General features: G+C 33.7%; 1 protein-coding gene across 10 annotated transcripts in view; it reads right to left on the bottom strand.

Annotated features, from left to right (window-relative positions):
- PLEKHA5 (pleckstrin homology domain containing A5) overlaps window positions 1-26,775 on the bottom strand; it is a 182,910-nt gene that overhangs the window by 15,549 nt on the left and 140,586 nt on the right. For 9 of the 10 annotated variants that reach the window (XM_027838658.1, XM_027838660.1, XM_027838659.1 and 6 more), the window contains 10 exons: window positions 22,409-22,471; window positions 20,144-20,224; window positions 19,862-20,011; window positions 16,163-16,264; window positions 14,943-15,054; window positions 14,658-14,704; window positions 12,570-12,687; window positions 10,254-10,372; window positions 2,648-2,857; window positions 1,341-1,499 (listed from right to left, as the gene is read on the bottom strand). In XM_027838658.1, coding sequence (XP_027694459.1) covers window positions 1,341-1,499; window positions 2,648-2,857; window positions 10,254-10,372; window positions 12,570-12,687; window positions 14,658-14,704; window positions 14,943-15,054; window positions 16,163-16,264; window positions 19,862-20,011; window positions 20,144-20,224; window positions 22,409-22,471 — 1,161 coding nt within the window. The remainder of the gene's footprint in view (window positions 1-1,340; window positions 1,500-2,647; window positions 2,858-10,253; window positions 10,373-12,569; window positions 12,688-14,657; window positions 14,705-14,942; window positions 15,055-16,162; window positions 16,265-19,861; window positions 20,012-20,143; window positions 20,225-22,408; window positions 22,472-26,775) is intronic. The other variant, XM_027838661.1, reaches the window with a different exon arrangement.

A 26,775-nucleotide genomic window follows, 5' to 3' on the forward strand; every position in this document is an offset into this window, starting at 1 on the left:
TTGTCAATTTCACAAATATATAAGATGGGGAAAGTAATGGATGCAAGGTATCTCTAAAAAAGACTTGTGGGTTTTAGTGGATTTCAAGATTCTTGTTTTGTGTTTTTAGGCAATTTGGGTTAAGTGACTTACCCAGGGTCACACAGCTAGTAAGTGTCAAGTGTTTGGTCTGAGGCCGGATTTGAACTCAGGTCCTCCTGACTTCAGGGCCAGTGCTCTATCCACTGCACCACCTAGCTGCCCCCTCAAGATTCTTATATAGTTAGATGTGCCAGCCAGAAAAACTAAAGGGTGGATTATAAGAGGGAAAACTATCAGGAATAACGGGCCCCATTGTACTCTGCCCTGGTCAGACGAATATGTTCAGTTTGGGGCACCACAGTGTAAGAGATCTTTTACAGGACAAGTTAGGAAGTGAAAAGCCTCCAGTTCATGCCATATGAAGAAGAGCAACAGAGAATGTTCAGTGTGGACAAGAGAAGACTTAGGGAGGATAAGATAGGCCTCCAAATAACTGAAGATAGTTGTCATATGGAATAGAAAAAAATACTGCTCTGCTTGGTTCCTGAGGGCCAAAATATGGGTAGAAGTTGCAAAGAGGCAAATTTAGGCTGATTTACAGAAAATTTTCCTAATAAATTAGATCTATTTAAAAGTGGAATAGCTGCTGTGAGGACTTCAAGTAAAGCTAGATAACAACTTATCTAATGTGTAGTAAAGGAATGCTGGATCAACATAAGAAAGAAAGAAACAAGCATTTATTAAACACCTACTATATGCTAGGCACTGTGTAAGCACTTTGCATATTGTATCTCACTTGATCTTTACAATAACCATGGGAAGGTAGATGCAATTATTATCCACATTTTACAACTGAGGAAACTGGGGCAGACAGATGTTAAAAAAAAAAATTTGCCCATGGTCACAAAGAAAGTATTTGAAGTGCTCTAACTAATGTACCACCCAGTTACCTGGGCTAGATGACCAGTGAGACCTCTTCCAACTCTGAATAACTCTGGGAAATAGTTCTATTTTTAATATTAAAGTCTTTAAACACAGATTATAAAACAACATTGTTGTAAAACAATAATTACTTCATTAGTAAAATGAAAGCATGACAAAAAAAAACAATACTTTTGTCAGCAGAAAAATAAAAAAGGGAGAAAACCAGATAAGGCTAAAATAAGGTAAAGAAAAGACAGGAAGTCAGGGAAAGTAAAACAGGTGGAAGAGTTAGAAGGTAATAAATTTTTTTATGGTTCATACCACTTAACAAATTTTTACAATTGTCACCTTATTTGCTCAAACTCTAAGTACCTCTACTCAAATTAACTTTGTACCTCTTTACTGAGATCCTCATCCTGAGGGTCTATGGCGATTGTTTCTTTTAGTTGAGCTATTTCTTCCACAGAAGTTTCAAGGTTTGGTTCAACACTGTCTTCTCTACTGATGTTCTCCAGTTCCTTAACGTTATTTGACATCAAATCATCCCTCTGAGTCTGTGCAACAAATTGCACATTTATAGATTTACAAAGGATAACATATACACATGTTGCCTATTCACACTGCAAGGCACATCTAAAACTTTTCTGACACATTCCTTGCACACAGGACACACATTTGTTTGTTCTGAAATAAGCTGTCTCTCCTGTCCACAAACAACAATGAATGAGTGGAGAAACTAATGAAAATAGTCAGAGGAAATAAAAGGAACATGTTATATGTATCATTTATTTTCATTTCTAGTTTTTTAACTTAGCCACTTTGGTAGCTGGCAGAAATATGCAGACTTATTTAATTCCTACTCTAAAGGACAAAATCCTCGAGAGCAGGAAAAATAAGAACTATCATTTGCATTAATGCAATACCTTAAACTTTATATTAATTTATAATTAGCCACTAGCAACATCTACTTCTAATAGCAAGGGAATGGGGTTAATTACTATGATGATAACTTTAAGCTGATGAAACCAGCTAATCTGTTGTAATTCAGAGTGACTGTATAACACTCAGGTGAAGCTGTATTATGTGAAAACTCTGCACTCAAAACAAATCTGATGAGCTACAGTTGACCCACTAGTTTATATCCTCATGCTTAGGATGATGGGCAGAGAACAAAGATGATAGTACTCTTAGAAGGTCAAAGTGAAAATATGAAGTCTAGTAAAATTAGAAGGTTAATGAGACAATAAAGGCAATACAAGGCAAAAAGTATCTGAAGGAAAGCAGAATATTTACAAATGGGAGGATTTTTACTGTCTCCTGCTACAGCTTAGATGCATGTAAATAAAAATGCAGAACAATCCACAGCATTTTAGAGAGAACAGGGGCAAAACATCAATATCATATATTTATATGGAATTGCTAAGATTTTTAAAAAGTGCATTCATTCATAAAAGATCACATAGTATAGAGCAAAAAACCCCAGTGAATTTGAAGTGAAAGGATCTGGGTTTGAGTCCTTATTGTACCAGTTGCTATACATATGTGACCAAGGACGAATTACCAACCCTTTCTGAAGCTTTTTTTCCCTCATCCATAAAAGGAGAGGTATATACCTAAAATTATATTAAACAGCATTATAATGAACTAGTCCAATCTAAATGGAATGCTATCATACTATAATGAACAAAAAATTTTCATTTACCTGGATCACCCTGAATGGATTATCTCTGCAAAATGATGGACACTGCAGGGGTGACTGGTCTGATGTACCAATGAGAGTCAGTCCTTTTTTCTTCTCCCTTAGGCAAGCTTGTTGGCGTCTTTTTATTCTTTCCATTTGTTCCTCCAGAGTCATACGAGGTCGAGTACTTTCAGCTAAACACAGCTGTTCCACTGCACTTCTAGGCCTTTCCTTGAAATAATTTTTTTAAACATTAGAAAAAAAGAGACAAGAACAGTTTTTGAAAAGCATGGCTAATATAAAACATATTGTAAAGTGTGTTTCAGTTACATTTTTCTATTCAAAATGAAACACAAAGATCTTAAATGTTATTAATCTTAAAGTCAGAATTTTATTTTATTTTGAAATGGTAATTAATATATGTGAGCAAGGACACTGAGGAAAATTCTCCTTTCTATATAAAGCAAGCTTCATAAACCTAGGCTGCAGAGTTGACAAATTATTTCCTCTCTTCTTTCTGTTCCCATGCATGGGTCATTTATAGCACTACATGGTAAGCAAAACCAAAACAGAAATGGCTCAAGAATAATCTAACTAGGTGTTTTTCAAATTTCTATAACAATGGGCCAGCAACAACAAAACTTTACCATTGCTTAAAACTCAGCCTAAGAGAAACCAGAAAGAGTAGGGGGAAAGATGGAAATTGAAGAAAGGCCTTTCCCGGACACGAAGTATAGAAATCTGTTTTATGAAAGTACATTTAAAATTAACGCATGTCATCAAACATTTGTTATCGCCAGATAAATGATACAAATGCTCTAAGATACTTTTAAATCAGCAGTGAAGAGGGAATAGAAATATGTCAAAGTGTAGGAAATGTCATCTTAAAAGCAAATAGAATTAGTATTAAACAAAAAAATTCCAGGGATCAATAAAATACCAATTTGTACTTCCCCTGCCAGATGTGAAAAACATAGTTATTATGAGAAATGAGGTATTTTTTATCTTCAGATTTAAAATCATATCATTCAACTAAAAAAAAAAGTGAGTGGAAACTTAGAGAGGTAGTTGCCTTTCTGGTCTTATTCAAGTACTGTTTCTGACACATACTGGCTGTGAGACTTTTCTGTATTGTAGGCAAATCATGAGGACTCGAAGTTGCAGAGGAGGGACTGATCAACACTGGTCAGTTTAGAAATGATTACTGAGAACATATTTAAAAAGGCAAAAGGTAAAGTAAGTAAAAAAAAAACAATAGGAACAAGTGCACAAGAAAGGAGGCAATTTACAAAACAAGGACTGCATTTCTTTGAAAAATAAGTTTAGTTTGCACTGAAATGAAGATACGCAAATTTCAGCTGCTGCTTGGGAATATAGCTATTTTTAGTCTTGGGAAATATCGTCTTCCCAGGAATACTTTTAACTTCATTTTCCCTTTAAGAAAAAGCCAATGGAAAACCATCTCTGAATCTCATATTATACTTTAAACTGGTAACAAAACGAGATTAATTATTCTGTTTTTACCACCTTTGTTAGGCCTAAAATAAAGCAACTAATAATTTCTATTAGATGAAAGATTTAATATAATGTTCATTAATCCTTTTTTTCCCTCTTTGATTCTTTTATACGCTGTCATAATTAAAAAATGTAAGGCAAATTCTGTAGCAAAGATGCTTGATTCTGTTGGTTTTACACAGAACAATAACAGAGAAAGAAAAAGGCTTAGTTATATATCTTCAAATCAATGCCAGTCTTTTTAAATAATGGCAATAGAGAAACATGACAACTTACTTTAATCATGACAATCCAATTTTGTTTTAGAGAAACATGACCATTTAAATTTTGATATGTGATTTAATACAATAATGTATAATAGTTTAATAAGGGAATTAAATTATAAAGGCTTTCAATTTTATTTTTCATAATTTTATTCTGGTATTACTGAAAGAAGACAATACATTTCTTCTAGATGAGTGGTTCTTCACCTTTTTAATGAATGTCACGGGCTATTCTGGCATTATGTCAAAGCCTAGGCACCCCTTCTTAGAATGTCTGTGGTCTACATTCACAATCTAAGGAAATGCTAAATTTCAATTAGAGGGTGGGGAAAATAAAGATGTAATTTTTTTTCCCATTCAGGTTCACAGGCCCCTTGAACTCTATCCACAGAGCACTTGGGATTCTGTGGACACTAGGTTAAGAACCTCTATTATAGAGGAGCTAATCTAGATTTTTTTTAGGAACCATCTTTTTGTAATAAAATACACTTTAAGATAATACTGGTTTATTAATTCAACTCTTCTAAGAAAATCTATTCGTTTAAATTTCTACAGCATTTTAGTCTTCCCTAAAAAGCTCACTATTTTCAGCCTCTCCATTAATGAAACTAATAATAATGCAGAACTGCATGGCGTATTGGAAAGAATGATGGATTTGAGGCTAGGAGACACATAGGTTGAAGTTCTGCTTTTCCTTTCACACTTTCTAGATGTTTGATCATGGACATGTACTTAAATCTCTGAACTTGTTACCTATAAAACGGGGATAATATTACCTGTAGCACTTGTCTCACAGGGGTATTATACTAATAAAATATCTAGAAATAAGAGATGAGGGAAGATACCTATGTTTGTGCACTACAAGAATCAAAGATTCTTGCATAATCAAAGATTATGCAAATTAAATCTGCTACAAAGAACTCATCATATGTAGGAAAACATTTCTAGGGTACTTTGTAGAAGCTGAAAATGGTCTTTTATTTGGATGGAAAAATCAAATAGTATGTTTTCCATATTCTCTCTCACCTTTATGGATGCCTCCATTTTCTCTCCTTTTCCTCTCTTCTTAACTTCTTACAATTTGGCTTCCTACCTTATGATTCCTCCAAAATTGCTCTTTTCAAAGTTAGTACTGATTTCTTAGGTGCTAAATTCAACAGTGTTTTCTCAATCCTCATCCTCCTTGACTTTAAGTGCCACTGACACTGTTGATCACCCTTCTCCTCCTTTCTTCTTTCGAGGTTTTCAGGGCATCACTCTCTCCTGTTTCTGCTTCTACCTATATGACCCCTCTTCAGTCTCCTTTGCTGGATCCTCATCCATATCATGTCCCTTTAACAACACTGGGGTCCCAAAGGATTCTGTCCTGGGCCCTCTTCTCTTTTGCTTCTTGACCACTTCACTTGGTAATCTCATCAGCTACCATGGATTTAATTACCACCTCTATGGTGATGATTCTCAAATTCACCTGTCCTGCCCCAACCTGCTGACCATCTCAAACTGGATGTCCAGCAGATATTTAAACTCAATACGTCCAAAATGGAATTCATTATCTTTCTTCTTAAACCCACAACTTCTTTACAGGGCACCACCATCTTCCTAGTCCCTTAGGCTCAAAACCTAGGCACCCTCCTTGCCTCCTCACTATCTTTTATGCCCACATCCAATCTGTTGCCAAGGCTTGTCAACGTCACCTCTCCAACATCTCTCAAGTATGCTCTTCTATCCTGACATTGACAGCACTCTGGTGAAGGCCCTTATCACTTTATGCCAATAGGTGATAATAACTGCTAATAGCCTGCTGGTAGGTCTCCCTGCTCAAGTCTCTCCCCACTCCAATTCATCTTCTATTCAGCCACTAAAATGATTTTCCTAAAATGTAGGTCTGATCATATCACCCCTCTCCCCTACTCAATAAATTCCAATGGCTCCAATTACCTCCAGGAGCAAATATAAAATGCTCTATTTGGCAGTCAAAGCTCTTCATAACTTAGCCTCCCCTACCTTTCTTGTCTCCTTATACCTTACTCCCCACCATATACTCTTTAATCCAGTGACAGTGGCCTCCTTCATATTCCATGAACAAGACACTCTATCTGTTCTGGGCATTTTCTCTGGTTGATCTCCATGCCTGGAATGCTCTTCCCCCTCATCTCCAACTCCTGACTTCCTTCAAGATCCAAGTAAAATACCATTTTCTACATCTTTCCCAATCCCTCTTCATTCTACTGTATTCTCACTGTTAATAAGTTCCTATTTATCTTGTATAGAGCTTATTTGTGTATATTTGTTTGCATATTGTCTTCTCCATTGGATTGTAAGCTCCTTGAGGGCAGGAACTATCTTTTGCCTTACCTTGTATCCTGAGCATTTAGAAGAGTTCTTGCACATAGTAGACACTTAACAAATGTTTACTATTTTATGAAACTTCATGTTTCTGGAGCATCTTTTTCTATATGATACAGAGGAACTGTGGTGTAACGTATAGAATGATTCAGACACCTGCTGGCTTGTTGGCAGTGGGTAAGCCACATAGCCTCTCTGAACCTCAGTTTCTTCATCAGTATAATGGGAATAACACTAGTAAACTACCTCACAGGTCGTGAGGATCAAATGAGATAATGTATGTAAAGGTCTTTATAAACTTATTTATTACAGGCAGACTATCTCTTACTTACTATTCACTATATTTTATGTGTATTTCAATTTCATAACCCCAAGAATTATTATGTGGGAATTTCATTATTCTAATCCTGGAAATTATAAAATGGGAAACAGGGTACCGACAGTCAAGGTAAGTAAGGAGATAGTAAGAGAGCAGCAAGTTGCCCAAAATTAGTAAGTCACCAAACCTGAATGAAATACATCCCAGGTTACTGAAAGAATAGGTGGATATCATTCCTGAGCTCCTGTATTTGGCCTCTGAAAAGTCAGAGAATGGGAGAGGTCCAAGAGGACTACAGATGGACAAAGACTGTCTTTGTTTTACATTCCATTCAAATCAACAAGCATTTATTAAGCACCTATTATGTGGAAAACAAACTTTTTAATAAGGAAAGGTTGCAAAATCTACAAGGTATACATTGTGAACTTAAGTTTCATTCCTGATAAAGTTCTAAAACAAATTATTAGAGAGGTCAGTAAACATGCAGTAAAAGAAATGGTGAATGTGAAAGATGGCATGGCTTATCACAAGCCCAGTACTGGCTACAAAGGATGTAAGATGAAAAGACCTCCCTAGAAAGGTAGAGGTGCCAAATGTTGTATAGCTATCAATACCATGGTAGTTTTTGCTTAACTTTCTTTTGGTTACAAAGGAGGGATTTGAGAGAGAAGAGAAGAAACATTTATTTAGCACCTACTATGTGCCAAGTATTACGGATATGCACCTTGAAAATATCATCGTGGGGCAGCTAGGTGGCGCAGTGAATAGAGCTCTGGCCTTGGAGTCAAGAGGACCTGAGTTCAAATCTAGCCTCAGACACGTAACACTTACTAGCTGTGTGACCCTGGGCAAGTCACTTAACCCCGATCACCTCACCAAAAAGCAAAAAAAAAAAAAAAAAATCATCTCATTTGATCCTCACAATAACTCTGTGAGGTTGGTATTATTATTATTATCTCAATCAGTTAAGGAATCTGAGGCAGCCAGAGGTTAAGTGACTTGCCCAGGGTCACAGGGCTAGTAAGCGCCTGAGGCCATTCTTGAACTTAGGTCTTCTTGATTCCAACATTCAATTCACTGTGCTACCTGGCTATCTCTTGGCAGGGTATGAGCAAAAGAAAATATATAGAGAAATAATTGTGTTGTAAAAAAACAAAATGTTTTCTGGACTGTTATAATAGGAGAATGCTATAGTTAGTGCTTACGTAGATTTTTTGTGAAGTGTTTGACAAAACCCCTCATGGTAATTTTGTAGACAAGATAGATAAATACAGGCTAGATGACAGTGGGATTCAGAACTAATTGAATAACTAGAGCAAAAGAATAATCATTAATGGTTTGAAATCAATAGCAAAGAGGTCCCTAGTGGAGTGTCCTAACGCAGAGGTGTCAAACATGTGGCCTACAACACTCCTCAGTGAGGATCATTAAATATAACAGAATATAGACAACGTTAATATCTGGTTTTTCAGTCAATATGTGGCCTGCAGGGATCCTTATATGTACAGTTTCCATTTGAGTTTGACACTACTGCCCTAGAGATAAGTACTTAGTCTCTCTCTCTCTCTTTTTTTTAATAAAACATGTAATGACTGTCTTCAATGGCTTGAAATGATAGATAAAATCTGTAGATGATGTAAAATCTGGGAGGACTGCTAACATGATGGATGACAGTCCAAGATACAAAAAGGCTTCCAAATATAAGAACAATGGACTGAATCAAAAACAAATGATCAAAGAATTAACTTTGCATATGTAAGATGGAAGAGGTGTGGTTACACAGCAATTTGTATGAAAAAGATGTGGAGAATTTTAGTGGAATGCAAGCTCTACAGGAATAGAGTGTCCTGTCTCTTATTGCATTAAGGGACAGATCTTGTCCAATAAAAAGGAAGTAATAGCCCTGCTGTTCTTTTCCTTGGTAAAACCATATGTGAAGTACTGTATACAGATTTGGGAACCATATTAAAAATATAAATAATTAGAATGCTTCCAGAGGATAGTAACCAAGGGGTAAGGGAATCAGAGATCATGACAAATGAGGACTAATCGAAACACCTTTAAGTATCTAAAGGGCTGTAATGTGGAAGAGAAATTAAGACTTGTTTTGCTTAGCTTAGAGTATAGAACTTGGATCAAGCAAAGGAAATGTTTTAGCTTTAAGATTGCCATAAAAATCAGAGCTATTAAAAAGTATAATTAGGAGATTCCCTTCACTTCAAGTTTTCCAGTGAAGTATGGATAAGAACTTCGTGGTTATGTTGTAGAAGGGATTCTTGGTCAGGGCCAGGTTGACTAGAAGTCCTCTAAGTTTCCTTCCAATTTTCAGTCTGTGATTCTATAAACCTAAGGTAATTTTCCTCCTTATGACAAAAAATAAAGGAAATCATACCATAAACCTACATTACATACGTGAACATGATGATTTATCTCATCAATTACATATACATATATCATCAATATTAGAATCTATCTTAAAAAGACAATTCAGATATAATTTAAAATCTATCATCTTACAAGTTCTTGATTAGAACTCCAATAATTGAAACAAAGCATTTTACAATCATGTATTTTTTTACATAATAAAACAATAGCTAAGTATCAGACTGATTTTTTCCGAGGGAAGGCTTCCATCCTGGCCTGAACTAGGCGCTTTTGGAGCCTCTAGAGGGCCTGTGGAGTTTAGTTTGGTATTATCAAATTGTGGGTCTCCCTAGACTCGTATCAGCATATGCGTCAGTTCACAGGATTGAAGTGGGTCCTTATCTACTATGCAAACTCTAGGTCTCTGGGATTTTCTTTCCTCAAATTTATTCTGCAGAACTTTAGAATGGTCAGTGTTTATGGTGAACTTCTAAGAACGGCTATTGGAAAAAGCTATTTGACCTTAGAGGAACCCTTATTAGTCATGAAAGCCTCAGGGAGGTCTAAATTGGCCTCAGGATGCAGACTGGGGTATATGGTAGCAATTAGATACTGAAATATACTGAGAGGCTCACATTCTCTTGAATGGATAATGGTTTGATCCTAATTCAGAAATAACTATGGGTATTTTTTTTTTAAACTAAGAATGATAAGCTTTATCTTGGTTATATATGAAAATTTCTCCATGAAACCAGAGAAACAGAAACTTAATTTTTATGTTCTGTGAATTTTTTTCTGTTAATTAATAGTTTTTAAATACCGTTCTTGTATCAATCATCTTCTTAGTTTTCCTTAAGGTTACGTAAGAGGCTATTGTTGAAGACTCAGGCATTGGTGATTTGGTTCTGGGAGGTACAACTCCAACAGGAAAATGTGAACCTAAAAAAAAACCAAATAGCAGCAATTCCTACAAAGCACCTATCATAAAAATTTACATTTTTCTTTGTAATATTAGAATTTCTTTTCATTTTAAAATACTCCAAGCCAGATCTGGCTGAAAAAAGACAAGAAAAATGCAGTAGCAATACACTATTTTATCTATTTCATTAGCCAATGATAGTGATATAATTTAGGGCTAAATTAAAAGCAAATTAGCTGGTGACATTAATAGGAGGCATAAAAAAATCTGATGCCTTATTTTCTCTTTGTATTAAATTGGTTAAATTAGGATTTTTTATTTAAAAGTAGTTACTGCATTTTTAAAAAAGCAGATAGCACCTGCCATCATTACTAATTTTTATTTCAAAGAACATCAATTACATAACAATAACAGCATCAATTAACATCTATATATACTTTTAAAAGTGCTTTTTGAAATATTATATATTGCCTTTTTTTTATCCTCACGAAAACTCTCTACAACAGACTAAGTAGTATTCTACTTATTGTTTATATATGGAATTTGTAACACAAAGAGGTTGTGACTTTCTTTAGGTCACAGAATTAATTTGATGGCATGGTCTGTCTGGAATTTGGGAGCGATGAGGAAATTGACATCTTGAGGAGTTAAGTGATATCTCCAAGTTCTCTGTTGTCCAATATTGAACATGAAATCTATTAATGGACTAAAATACATTTTAGATAGTCATTCATTAAACCATTAGAAACTCAAGGAACTTGGATAAGTGTCACTCTCTTTGCAACCTACATCTTGGATAAGCAGAATTGTACTTTCCACAAGTGCAGGGTCAGGAGACTACTTCATGGAGAATCACAACTAATCTCTAAAATAATCTTAAATTGTTACTGACTTATTTTCTTCTGACCACTGTTTTTTGGGTTAAATGATTCTGAAGTTGTGGAGCAGAAATGTGTAACATATGTCCTATTATTTAGAATCAATTTATATTGCATAAGGAACATTCTCCAGAACACTGAAGACTTAGAATGGGGTTCTTTGTCTTCTTTTTTGGTCATGGACCCTTTTTAGCATTCTGAAGAATGAAGACATAAACTTTTTCTTTCTTTCTTTTCTTAAAGTTAAGGAAACCTCACTGTATTTGAGTTAAATCAACCTTCTACAGTCACTTATTAGATAATTTTTAAACTTGGAAAACTAAATGAGTAATATTTGGCATTACATATACCTCAGGATAGATAGATTATTATGATTACATAGGAGTCAGAAACAAGAATGGAATGGGGTACAAACATACAATTTTTGGGGTACTTTACTTTAAATTTTTTGATGCCTTCCCTAATTAGTAGGAATTTCCTTCACTCCTCATTTAATCAATATGACAACCTCTTCTCCAAGCTCCATCCAGTAAATGATTTATCTCTTACTTTAATGGGAAATAGTTTACTTATTTACATAAAGTTTAATGATTCCTTGTGTGCAACAGTGTCATAAACTCCTAGAAGACTGAAGCCTCTTTATTCATGGTTGCTGATCAACGAGCACAATACAATGCGGAGAAAGAAACAATGCTTTTGCTGGGAGCTTGGGTATTAAGAAACTATTTATATTTGGGTAGAATATACTTTCAACTAAAATCCTCTCTCACAAAAAATTGTAATTTGTAAGACGGAGTTACCTATGATGTAGAGATGGTAGATAGCCATATTAGACTATTTTCTAAGCATTATTTTTTCATTTTAAAACCACACATCTACTACATGGTGGGGGGGGGAACCCCATTACTGAAATATTAAAAGACATAATTCTAGAGAAAAAAGTAGAAAAACGAGACAGTCATTATAACATTTCAAAAAGAGATTACTTGGGAATTTGAAATATGCCACCTTATTTCCTCATTTATCTATTTCATTGTCCTCTCTAGCCGTATCCTTAAAAAAAGTTTCCAGAGTTGAACTTAAAGACCTGGAGATGCTAATAAAAATATGACTAAATGTTTTATGTCAGAGAATGGAAAAATACTTAAAATAACTTCTAAAACTAGTGTTACTAAGTATTTTTTGTACTTAAGTTAAAATTTTTAAGATTGTATAGACTTTTTAGCTTTAAACTATAAAGACAAAAACTAATAATGTAAGTGACACCAGGATTAATAAGGAAACTTCCATTAGTACTGAAGATTACATGGATATTACTATATAAAAGTTAAAAGCTGACCTTTAGTTACAGAATCTATCTCTGAAACAGGTTCAGACTTTTCTTCTCCATTAGATTCATCAACTTCTGCTACAGTTGTTAATTCTGGTTCACTCTTGTAAAGTCTATAATCAGGACCCTTTAAAGAGAGGAAAAAATGTAGATTAAAAATGACTAAAATTTTCCCATGTTATTAATTTATGAAATCTCAAATTAAATTTGGTATATGAGGTTGCTAATCCTCTCCCCCCCTCAGAATTTTTAAACAGGAACTGTTTTAGACAAAATACTTGTGAGAATCTATATGTAAAGTAAAGGAAAACAAATATGAAGGAAGATTAAAATTTATATCTTCTAAGCTTTTTGTTTTGAAATTAAAATAAATATTTTATTTTCATCATGACCACCAGACTGTTTGGCATTACATATATTTTAAGAGCAGTGACTGAACTGTATTAAATTATCTCATCCATTTTAAAAGGTAATCAGATGCTATATATGCTAGGAAAGTCTTACATTTCAAATTCTCATAACTAAAATTCCTTTGATGTTTTGCCCCCCACTGGTTTATATTCCTTTTCTTCTTTTGCTGATCCTTTCTCCCTGCTTATCAAGTCTTACTTTTATAGACTGAATCTCATCTTTAATTATCCTGGCTACCAGTAATTCTACTTTCCACCTTTTATTTTCTGGTCTGAGGACAGAAAAAATTAGCAGGCATGATCCCCCTGTCCCACATTAATCTATTTTAAATCTAGTCTCTTCATGTTATAATAATATAATATTAATTTATATTAATTTAATAATTAATATTAAATTACACTTTTCCATATTTAAAAAATTTTAAGTACACAAGTATGAAAAAACAAAAATGTAACATATGAAAATGATAACATGGAAAGCAACAAAAAGTACTAGTCAAAAGAAGATTACAATACAAAACAATTCTTCAATAGCAAAAGAAAATGATTATGAAAAATCAAGAAGATATTTGTGATGTAAAATTCTGTGGCAATTCTAGCCACTTACACAGTGAGAGCCATTTCTTGGATATCCTTGAACTTGGTAAATCTTCTTTTCTTCAGGCAGATGTACTGGGCCCCTGCTATAACAGAGCAAGGAGCTGCTATCACTGGGCAGAGGGGGGATTATGGGAGGCTGCTCTGTAAAGTCATAGGACCAAGGAAGTGGAGGACGAGGTGGGACTACTTCCTCTTCCTAAAGATTGTAGAATAGTCACCTTATTTAGATGAGCATATTGTGTTAAGAATATCTAACAAACTTTTCAATAGCAGCTTAGCTTTAAAAATGTATACTATGTCTCATAAACCTTAGATAATGAAAGGGACACTGTCAAAATCATATGTAAAGAAATAAAACAAAAAGGTCATGATATTCACTGAGTCAAATTGAGTTTGAAACAGTATCTAGTTTGCTTTGGACCACTGAGGTTAGCACTTTTTGTATCTGCATTCCATTTAAAATTCTATTATAAGTCCAAAGGATCACTGTATATAAAAATGTTGCTATTTAGGTACGAAAATATCAGGAAAAAGTTTTAGTTTAAAACTTTGTAAAATGTTGTATTCATATTAGATTTTAAAAAGAAATGATACCAAGCATTTCCCCTCATTGGAATCAAAATTGGAAGCTATTTTAATTATGTTGACAGTATCTCTTTATAGTTATAATTTTTTTATGTTATGCATAAAACTTGCTCTTACAAAACCTCTTAAGACACAGATAAGTGCTTACCATACAAGAGTGAAATTTAGTACATTTAGATGACCAAGAAGTAAAATCCTGCCTGTCAAATTCTGAAATGCATGAACCAACCCAGATTCAATTTTTCCAGTTTAAGGTTTGGGAGTGAGAAGGGGACTCATTAGTTGTTATAAATAAGAAATCATCAATGTAGCTTTAAACATTACTCTTGTAATGCCCATTGTAACTTCAAGATTAACACAATAACCTGAGTGGAACATATTTAAAACCACTTAAAACTTATTTCTGTTAAAGTGTGGAAAATATTTGATTTCTTTTTATTCATTCTTTAAGGTTAGAAATACATCAATTTGCATTTAGAAATTAAAACAGCAAACATCTTACCTCACTTTTGTACTTAACTGCAGAAAAAGCCTTTGATCCTATGATACCTATTAAAATAATTTTTAAAAATTAGAATGTATCACTATTAAAACTAATTAGAAAATTTTTTTGAATCTAGAGGAAAAAGAAAATAATGTCATGCTACTCATTTACTTACATTTAGTCATATTTGTGCTTCTAGTGACTTGCCAACTAAGTTAATGAAACGCAATCACACGTTCCATTCGTTTTAGATGTAACTATGGCCAAATGTCAGCTAATAAAAGATAAAAGAAGTCTCTTTACCAGCCTCTGTGGTGCCTCGCTGCTGTTTATGTTTATTCAAACCTTCCATGACATCCTGAATTCTCCAAAGTTCTTTCTGAATCTGTGCACGCTGAATGCCTGCTGACTCCGTCTATTAATAATGATAATATGTATTAATTCATATGTGGGAAACTTGAAATTAAAATATTAAGTTATATCTCTTAACCCATAGTATTATTTATATGCCACTGAGTTATCATGCCATCTTTTATGATGACAGGAAGGTACATAAGGGGCTAAAAATGAGCAGAGAAACACTCTACTAAAAGAAAAAAACAAAATTAAACTAAATTAAAAAAAAAGAATGACAATATACGGTTAACTTTTTAAGTTCTAAAACATGATAAGGCATGTAATAGAGGAAAAACCCAGTCAGGAAATCCAACAATTCAATAAACGTTTTAAAACACTCAGCACTGGGAAAAGAAAGTCAAAACGAAATAGTACCTGCCCTCAAGGATCTTACATTCTAGAGACAATATACATGTAGACAAATCCATTTCAAGAGGAATGAGAACCAATAAATGGTGGTGATGGTGGGAGTGGGGTGTTGAAGGAAATCAAGAATAGTCTTCAGAAGAAGGATTTCTGTTATTTCTGTTACTTGCAAAGCAAACATTCACTAACTATATCTCAAACTTGTTAATGTCATTGTCACCTCTTTTAGTCTGCTTCTCCTATCACACCAGGTAAAGACACATGTGGCCAAACTTAAAATTCAACCACAAACACAAATAGTCACTAAACAAAAGATAACAACAGAGAAGTACATTTTAAGTCCTGTGGAGTGACTTCTTTAGGGTGATTCTGGCAAGTGTGTGGTTAATTTAGAGCTTGGGTTTGGGGGAGTCCAGATATGTAGTTTCATCACACTTCAGGTCTTTTTGCAGTCCTAAGTACTTACCCACACCAACCAATTCAATAACAACTTTTAAAAAACAATGAATCTTTCTTCTACTTGGAATTCTGTCAATGTCAATTTTTTTTTAATAGATAAGCAATAAAATAGAGGATAGATACTGCACCTGTTACTGGCATGTTTTACAATAGCCTATGGTCAAAAGGAAATCAATTCTGACCTGACTTTTAAGCAGTTCATTTTGGACTTGATCTCTTATCAGTATAACAACTTGAAATTGTTTGATATCAAAGTATAACCAGAAGGCTGAAAAGAATTTGAGAAGATTAAAATTTCGTACCTGTACTTCACCAAGTCGATCCAACTGTTCTTGCATCTGGTTCCTCGTAATTGTTACATCATATTCTAATTTGTCATATTCTCGCCATGCTCTTTCTAGTTCCTGAAAACATGACAACCAGCATTTATTACTTTAACAGGGAAAAGCATTTTCTTATGATGTTGCCTCTGAGTATAAAGATTTATTGAACTTCTCTTATAAACCTCACAGAATATTATTGTATTAACTGTGCAAAATTTGTTCAGTCATTTCAGTTGTGTCTGACTCTCTGGGACTCCCTCTGGGGTTTTCTTGGTAAAGATACTGGACTGGTTTGCTATTTCCTTCTCCAGTTCATTTCACAGATGAACAACCGAGGCAAGTGATTTGCCCAAGATTCCACAGCTAGTATGATTTGAAGCCTGATTTGAACTTAGGAAGATGAGTCTTCCTCACCCTAGGCTCTGTTGTTCCTTAACAAGTGTCAGAGTGATAGGCATAATGGGAAAAGATATTAAAAGTAGATGAATGGGAAGTTAAAGTAGAAGATAACGGAAAGTTTTAAGAAGGCATAAACATTATAACACTGAACTGTCTTTGATGATTCATGAATTCAAAGAAATTCACTATTAAGATGACTCCAAAATCTGCACTTTTAGCCCTCATCTTGTTCCTGGGTTCCAGTCCTTTATCATCACTGCCTGTTGGATAAGCCACCTGGATGTCCTACAATAATCTCAAAACTCATTATTTTCCCACTAAATCCACCTTTCTCGCCAATTTCCCTTTTTCTCTTAAGGATATTATTGCCACATACTAATTGGTTGTCAAATCTTGTTCATTCTACCATCATATCATTTTTTAATCACCTACTCACTCTATATACACAGTCTCTATTGTCATTAATGCCCAAATTATTTTAATAGGTTCCTTATTGATCTTCTTGCTTCCAGACTCTCTCCTCTGTTAATCAGTCAATAAGTATTTATTAAGCAATCACTAAATGCCAGGCAAGGTGCTAAACTTTTGGGGGGAAAAAAGCAGAAAGACAGTGCCAGTCTTGGAGAAGTTTACATTCTAATGTGGGGAACTGGAAGGAGGAGAGGGGCAGGGAGAGTTTTCCTAAGGAGGAGCAGTGCGGTTTCGAAAGAAATGAAGCCAGGATTAGTCCAGACCTCACCATAAATTAGAGGTTCTAGGAGGAATCAGTTAATCAGAAGAAGAAGGACTTTGGGGCAGCGGTTACTTTGAGTGTGAGAGATAGTCCAGGAGAAGAGGGAATTTCTAGGGTGAAGAAATTTCTATGACATGATGGAGAAAATCTGGTGAAAAGCAGAGCAGTTTCAGAGGTATCTTCCAGAAGAGTTACAAAAAAGTTCCTAAGGCACAAGTACCATTCCACTACATACTCAAAAACTTCCAGGGCTCCCTGTTGCCTTGCGGATAAAATGAAAACTTCAACTTGGCCCTTCACAATTTGGCTCCAGATTATCTGGGCTACCTTGTTTCCTATATGTAATATCTCATCTGTGCTTTTAACTCTGAAAATTAAAAGTTGACTCTGCCCTTCCACAAACTCTTCAAACTAATACAAGTAACTTCTTTTTTACCTGAAAAAGATATTTATCTTTACTAAAAGCTGATTTGGAAGACGAAGTTCCCTTTCTCTAAATTTTCAATATATCATATTATATTTTTGATAATTTCTTAAATTTATAGAAAAGTATTATGTAATTATGTGATTAATTTCCATTTTTTCAGATCTGGGATGTCTTTCTGCCTATGTATTTAAAAATGATTTTGTCATCTTAGTATGGAAGTCTGACAACAATGTGATTGGATGAACTGAAGGTGGAGATCACCTATGTCAGTGAATCCTATCAACTTGCAATTTTCTTCATTTTCAATGTTTGAGAAAATTTTGGCACGTTTTCCTAAAAGACAGATTATTTTTTTTTTCCTTTTTAAATTTTTTTTTGGGGGGTTGAAGTGGGGTGGGTGTCCTGTAATTTCAGCTGTGTGAAAATTTCAGTCTCACTGAGCATCTTCAGTCCATCACCTCTCTGTCAGAAAGGAAGGAGGCTTCATAATCAATCTTCTAGACATACTCAATGGTATACCCAATGATTTGTAAGACTTCCCTGAGCTTCCTTAAGAGAAGGATGCAGATGGTGGGAGTAATCTGGAGCTGGGGTTTTTCTTTCTTTTTTTTTGTATTTTGTTAGGCAATGTTAATTGCCCAGGGTCACATAGCTAGTAAATGTCAAGTGTTTGGTCTGAGGCTGGATTTGAACTCAGGTCCTCCTGACTTCAGGGCTGGTGCTCTATCCACTGCACCACCTAGTTGCCCCAGTCACTCAGTTTCAAAACCTTAGTGTCATCTCTGACTTTTCCCTTCCTTATATTATATGTCTAACCTGCTGCAAAGTAAGTCCTAATGATTTTACTGCCACAATATATCACATACAAAAATTTTTCTTCAATTAGCTACCTTCATACATATCCTCATCACTAGTAGTCTGGATTACTTGTGATAGTTTCCTAACTGGTCTCTTCACCATTTATCTCTCCTTTCTACATCCACCCTTTACTTAGCTACCAAAAGAATCTTCCTAAGGCAAAGCCCTGACTATGTCATTTCTTTCATTTAAAACCAAATGTATTGAGGACAAGTGCAGTCAGACAGATGGGAGGATAGCCAAGAGAGCAGATCTATGAAGAGAAAAGGCTGGTGAAGAATGGTGAATACAGAAGAGGTCAAAAGGAGGAGGCCTAAGAAAAGGCTATTAGATTAACTGATAAATGTGCACAGGAAACAACACCAAGAGTTCTCTGAGTAACATGCTTAAGTGCCAAAGAATATGGCAGTTACATATAACTATACTCTCAGGACTTGAGTAACCATTGTTAGGTTTGGAGCTCTGTCAAGAATCCTGGTTTTATTAATTTGCCATGATAATTGTAGAAAAATTATTTTTCTTACTTTGGCTAGGCAATGGGGTTAAGTGACTTACTCAGGGTTATACAACTAGTTAAGTGTCAAGTGTCTGAAGCTGGATTTGAACTCAGGTCCTCCTGACTCCAGGGCCAGTGCTTTATCCACTGCACCACCTAGCTGCCCTATGTAAAAAATTATCAGAAACTTCTAGATAATAAATACTCTGGAATTTTTTCTTTAGAATTCAAAACTGGTAACGTGCAAGTTCTGCTTATTTGTTTTACCTAGAATTAGTCAATGGAATCAAATAAAAATCTACTACATATTTAACTGTATTATGGAATGTGCCCCATAATACATGCCTCTTAAGATTTTTACTTTTTTTTTTTTTAAGGCAGTTGAGGTTAAGTGACTTGCCCAGGGTCACACAGCTAGTAAGTGTCAAGTGTTTGGCCTGAGGCCATATTTGAACTCAGGTCCTCCTGACTTCAGGGCCAGTGCTCTATCCACTGCACCACCTAGCTGCCCCAGATTTTTACTTTCAAAGTCTATAAAATATCTATGCGCTTATCGTTTGGTAAGATAATTCTTTTGGCAAATAAAAGACATTACTGATTTTAAGATTAAAAATTTATTCTTCATTGTTCCAAGATAATGTTTACATTAATGTCATGCAACTTAATATTTGCTTCTTATGCTAAAAATGAATATTCCAACTAGAAGTAAAAACAACAAGAATTGAAACTTTAATGATTTTTATAAGAAAAAAAAAATTGACTTACCGCTGTAGCTCGAGATAGTTCTCGGCATGTGCTAAGTAGTCCATTCTGTAAATCATCCCTTTGCAAAACTACACTCTGAATGGCTGCTGGATTATCTGCATTCATCTCTATTTCTTGGCTGGCTGATAGCAAAGCTTGCTCAAGCATGTACTATTACAATAAAAAGAATTATGTTTAATATTCTGAATTACTGAATATAGTCTTTTTACTTAAGTTATCACTGCCCTGATAATAATCAAATAAAATAACATTAATTTTAGGTAATAAACATAATTGCCCTACTTTCTCCTTGTGGAGCTGCTGAAGTTTCTCTTCCAATGCATGTACCACTTTATCTTGTTCACATAATCTGCTTAGTTTGGCCTAGGTTAATAAAAGAAAACGTCCATGGTTAGCAGTACTTTTCATTTTTGCTTTAAGAGCTGACAATGTACATTTAAAATAATCACCCAATTTTTAATTAAATGATTTAAATAAATGTGGACTGAAATTAAAATAAGACATAGGAAGAAGACTAAAGAGATATTTTCAAATCAATATTTCTGCAGACAAATCAAGGCAGCTTAGAGTGGTGCAGAGAAAGCTGTCAGTCAGAAGACCTGGTTCTCAAGTCTGCCTCTGACATACTCTGGGCAAATCACTTACATTCTCAGTATCCCAGGCAACTCTAGGTTATAAACTACAGAACAGTTGTAAATCTTGTGTTGATAGAGGAAGTTTACTCACAGGGAGTTCCCTACACCAAATGAAAACCGCAGTTTGGACTAAAAAAACTGTCTGCAAAGAAGAGGCAGTATAGTTCAGTAGATACAGTCAACTGTGGCATTAGAAAAATCTAGGTTCAAGTCCCGTTTCTCACACATACTAGTTGTGTGTCTGTGGGTGAGTTATAAACTATCAGTGCCCTCAGGCAACAATGAGACTATGATTTAAAAACGAGGTACCCAATCTAATGAAAAAAGACAGGGGCACAGTTTTGCCTGTAATCCAGGGGTGGGGAACCTGCAGCCTCTACACGTGGCTTTCTAGGTCCTCAAGTGCTGCCCTTTGACTGAATCCAAACTTCACAGAACAAATCCCCTTAATAAAAGGATTTGTTGTGTAATATTTGGACTCAGTCAAAAGGCCACACCCCAGGACCTAGAGCAGGTTTCCCCACTCCTTCCCACACACACCCTCCTGCCCCCAAAGGCTACAGAGACAAAAAGCTAACCAAAAACTGTAGCGATAACTAGGCTATTTAAATTACACTTCAATACTTAATTTACCATTAAGGTAAATCCAAATTATGCAAATACAAATATAATGAAGTAAAACACTCACACATCACTTTAATTACCCATTTAAATGTTGTTAATTTCAAATTTTATATTTTACAAGACCAAACATTTTATGTAATCCTTAATACAAAACACTACCTGAATTTGATTCACATTAATTCCTCATAAATCCTTAGGAAAAATCCAAACACAGAATTATTTTTAACATAACAGTAAAATCTACAGAAAGTAGCCATTTCAAACATTAATGCACATATTTTATTAGTTTAAGCCTTAGGTTATAATTTAGGACACAGTTTTAATTTTTTCATATAACCTTTTTCATCCTAACCACATGGAAAATGTTAGAAGTCACTTTAAACTTTGTCAAAATAAACTTGATTGAAAATCAAAGTTAAAGCCTTGGAAAAAAATTTAAAGTATCAAAATATATTTGCTTTGATGTCTCAGAACCCAAACCTCAGATATAATACAAATAAAGAGAATTATTCCAAGTCCATAACTCCTTATAATGAAAAACAGTTATTGAATAATGAAGTAAAGGTGCAAAGGTAAAAATCAATTTCTCTGCCATTTACTATTGAAACTTTTAAAGAGAATCTGATAATTTAAATACATGTAGTTGGATGTACTGAATAGAGAAATAAGTTGAGATAGAAAATACACTGGGCTGGGAGTCAGGAGACCTGCATTATGGCTTCAATTCTGCCTCTGTGTGACCTTAGGCAAGTTAATCTTGTCTCAGACTCTCAGCTCAGGTCTACTTATCTGTAAAATAAGGTACCTTCCAGCTATAACAATCTGTTATTCTAAGTATGCTTGACTAGAGCAAAGTTATGGAATAAACTCATAAGAGATGAACTGCAAAGACAGAGTAGCAACTCAGGGACCTTACAGGTGATTACTTGTCTAAATCTGGGATCCAAAAGGGAAATGATAATGGAATTTGAAGAGCAGTGATTGGAAAATGGGTTATTTCCATTTTTTTCTTTCCCCATCTTGAAAATACACTATTGGACATAGCTTTCTACTCTTAGCAAAGAGCAAATCTCTGTATATCATCATCATTGTTAACCAACTCAGGAGTGTAAAGATTTAAGCCACAGAATAGTGAAAAAGCTAATTTACCAACAATCAATAACATTTTTTTAGCAGGGAGTGGGATGGGATAGAGTGAGGAGGCATATACTTTCTGTGCTTATGTAAAATGCTCTGGCAAGACAAGTATGGTAAAAACATCAGTGATAAATGTCATATTGATACTTACATCAATATCCACCTCCTCAGATCTGTACTTGTACAATGTACCTCTATACTCATCTTGTGACAGCTATAAGGAAGAATATTATCGTCATAAAACAGCTTCAAAAATAAAAGAATGAAAATGTTTAGAATGTAGTCAACAGTTAAAATACACTTATCATCTATATGACCAGTAACAATTTATGGGGAGACAAGTTCTGACTTCACCGAACAGACATTTATCAAGCATGGATTGCTTCAAAAAGGAAAAGATATATAAAATTAATAATTTAATATTTTCATGTAAGCTTTAAGAGAATATATTCTTAAAGTTGTGTTTATTAGGCATGTGTACTATCTCACAAAATAAGAAAAGCATAATCATAGCAGAGAACTAGAATAAAAGACTTCAATCAGGTTTAATGACTTCAGGTTGAAAAGGATATATTTTTGACACACAGACACATGTATTTTATGTACATATACTCATGAATGTCTTATATATTTTAGTATAATTCTGTGTGTAAAAAGCACCTAATATCTATTTTGTAAATAAATGTACCAGAAATATCAGGAAGAAAATTGACTCCTTTCCTTTGTCAATCTGAAACTCAAGATTCAGAAGGTAGAGAATCTAAAATTTCTTTATATATTTTATATTATGGAGCAAGTGCTGTATTAGCATAGTTCTAAGGTATTGCACATTTAGATTTTTTTTCTTAGTTGCCTTTTAAGTGGTTTTCATCACAATATTTTTGCACAAACAAGCTCTCATAACCACTAGTATTTTTTTTAAAATTAAATGTGATTTCTTATCAAATAGGACTTTTTAACGATTTTAATTTCTTTCTTTATACACAAAAGAAAAGGTGATCGTCTTTGAGAAAAGGGATGTCTCAATATCTCATTTATCTTTTTGAATTACCCATTTTAGTGGAATTATGTTTTGACTATGAAGTACAACTGAATTCTGCTACAAGTAACAAAATAAGTTTCACACACATATGCAGAACCACACGTATGTACGTCAAAACTACAATAAAAGACAGTGTAACATAATGAAAAGAGCACTTGGAATTAGAAGAACAGCTCCACCACTTCTTAACTATATGTTTTCACACTTGAAAAATGGGAATACTTGTATTCCTACTCCACAACGTAATTGTGAGGATCACATCAGATGACAAAATGTCAAGTATTTTATGTTATATAAACACAGATTACAACTAATATCACTCTATATGACACTTTCCATAGCAAGTATTAGTTGACACTGACATTTTACTTAATAATCTGTTTGAAATCAGAGTACTTTTATTTAAACTCAAAGATTACTGGAAAGTTAAACATACACATATACACACACGTGTAGCTATATATACATATATGTTTATATATAACATATTTCTAAACACAGTATAATTAAAAAAACCTTTAAAGATGGAAAGGTTTCATTTTGAGGTATTACTCTATGAATTATCTGCAAATGCATTTTGTGATAATTTAAAGGCGGGTGTGGTTATATTAAACCATGCAGAAATTTTATTTTAAAATATAGTTCATACTCCATGGATATATTTAAAAATCATCTTAGCTTTAACTTGTTTTGAAAAGCTCAATGAACATAATAGCCTCCAACCAAATGAAATGTCTAAACTGTTCTAAATATTTAAATTTAAGTGTAAAACAACTTCACCCTACTTAAGAATATAATTCTAAGCACTCCCCTAAAATGCATAAAACAACATTTAATCTGAAATCTTGATGGTATTTTAAATATCAAATGTTTAAGCCTAATGCTGAATTACTAAAATTTGATAAAATTACCAGAAGTAAAACATGTTTAATGAAAATTTTTTGGAAAAAAACTTTTAAAGTACCTCTGTGTACATGTACTTTATGTTACTGTTTTAAAGTCATATTTTGGATAGAACACTTCTCATTATTTTTAATAAAAACCCTGTCATTATATTAGAAAAGAATAAAACTAATTGATAGCACTAAAAATGTAGTCTTGACACAATGAGAAAATTACATAATGAATGTGTAATATTTTCTATGTATCATTTTCATTCTTTCACTTTTGTTTCAGGTCCTTACCAGACCATCAGCTAATTGATTTAATTTAGGCATATTATTGCCTGCTTAATTAAATCTACTATGAGACCTCTTCTTGAGCAGAAAAGAATGCAAACATAAAGGGATCTCTAGTGGAGTAAGAACTAAGTAGCTGTGGAAATGTAATTTGGAAGAAAGTATGATATAGAATTACAAAAAAAATATTCTTTTTTATTTCTGGTTGACATCAGGATACTGATGAAGATGGATGTAGTGGATCTAGAGGGTTGGCTTTGGATCCAGGAATACTTGGGCTCAAATCCTGCCTCTGACATACTAGCTGTGTGACCAAAGTCAAGTGTGTTAATCTCTCAGTAACCCAGACAACACTATAAAAGTTGAGTATCTTCATTGGTGGAGGTAGTTCTATATCAAACAAACTCAAAACTAATGAAATCACAGGTCTGGCACTACCAAAAAATACCAGGATGCTTATTATGAGTAAGACTGTAAACTAGTATCAGATATGCAAATAAAAACTAAAACATAAGTTTTCATATAGATATTCTTTCATGAAGAAGGCAAAAATTGGAGCTCAAGAGAGGACAGTCAAATTTCAAGCACCACAAACTTACAATCTTAGAGAAACATATCCTAATATGATATTCATATTTCTTAAAACTCCTCAGTGTTAACATCAAGTTCTTTTTGGCCTGTGAGCTAAAATTTGTTAAGATTGATTTCTTGCCTAGTGTATTAAATTGGATATGTATGGTTACTGACATCAAGTATCTAGTTTTTAATCTTGTCTCCTAAGTACCTACAATACTAAGCAGGTAATAACCTTTCCCTATCTTTTACCCATTTATATAAATTTATGTTCTTTTATAGTTCTTTCTGAATTCAAGGTATAGTATTAGAGATTACATTATCTTAGCTTATGTATCATATAGTATATGACCTGATAACTCTAATCCAAAAGAGGAAGCAAATGATTTTTGCCATACCAAATGTATATCTGGCTTATAATATAAATTTTTACATACACATAATGCCCCCAACATATACATCTCTCTCCCCGAAACACACCTCTTCGTACACCTACAAACAGTAACCAGTCCTATGTTTAAAACACATAGAAGCAGAAAAACTCTTTAAGTTTTTCTATAGAAAGCAGCAATATTAATGTTTTTGTAGTGCAAGTCTTTGAAGATGACAAGGTTTTTTTAAACTGGTGGCTTTCTGACTAAGAATAAATAAATTTTCTTTGTTTTGAAAATTAAGCTTATTTAAATACTTAATGCTTTAATTTTTATTGTGAATTATGTATAATGTTGCACTAAATATGAAATTTAGTGTTTCAATATGTAAATCACATATTTTAAAAAATATTACCTTCATTTTTTTCATGTTGGTCAATATTTTCTTCTATTTCTAAAGATTTTACTAGGTCATTATTATTATTATTATTATTTTAATAAGCCATTCTAACTGAACTATAAACAGCAATATTCTAACATAATAAAAAAATCTGGTTACTTTAAAAATTATGTGAAATACAACAAAATTTGAGTGTAGATTGGTAGAACACTTCTTTTGCAGATCTGTGATTAGCCATATTACTAAGGCTGTCTTCTACTCCCAAGAGATACATACATAGATACACACACATGCATACACATGTATTTGTGTGTGAAAAGTATGGTAAATGGAAAACTATCTGGAGAATTACCTGAGAATGACAGGAACATGAGAAAAAGCAACCCAAACAGTGTTTTTCCCATCAGAAAGTCACCTTACATTTTTACCATACTATAATATTTTCTTCTTGATATTAAAAAATATTTTTATTTCATTTCCCAGATTAAAAACTAGATAAGACAAAACCCAACAAATCATGGGCTTTTTTTTTTGATGATTAAGAAACAGATTAAAATTAAGAAACCAACTATCTGTAAAAAAAAAATTGAGAAAAACCCATCTTAAAATTACTTCTGAAATGCTTTTGCATTGATGGAATCAAATTGAAGTTCATTAGAAATTTTACAATTTTACTAGAGACCTATAATACACATAATTTGTCAAATGTTAGACAAAATACTTTAGAAAAAAGACAGACTTCATATTCAACAGCAAAAACGTTCAGCAAAGCCATGCTCACAATCCTGCAGCATTTCATAAAGCATGGATGATTTGTGGCTTCTCAAACAAAAATAAATTAATAAATAAGAAAAAAAAAGAAACATTAATGTTATGAGTAAATCTGGGGAACAACCAAAACTGTCACTGAGGGAGTTTTGCAGATGATAAAGCAGTATCATTCACTATCCAAGA

The sequence above is a fragment of the Vombatus ursinus genome, unplaced genomic scaffold, assembly GCF_900497805.2.
Source record: "Vombatus ursinus unplaced genomic scaffold, bare-nosed wombat genome assembly UNPS02014830.1, whole genome shotgun sequence".
NCBI classification, from domain to species: domain Eukaryota; kingdom Metazoa; phylum Chordata; class Mammalia; order Diprotodontia; family Vombatidae; genus Vombatus; species Vombatus ursinus.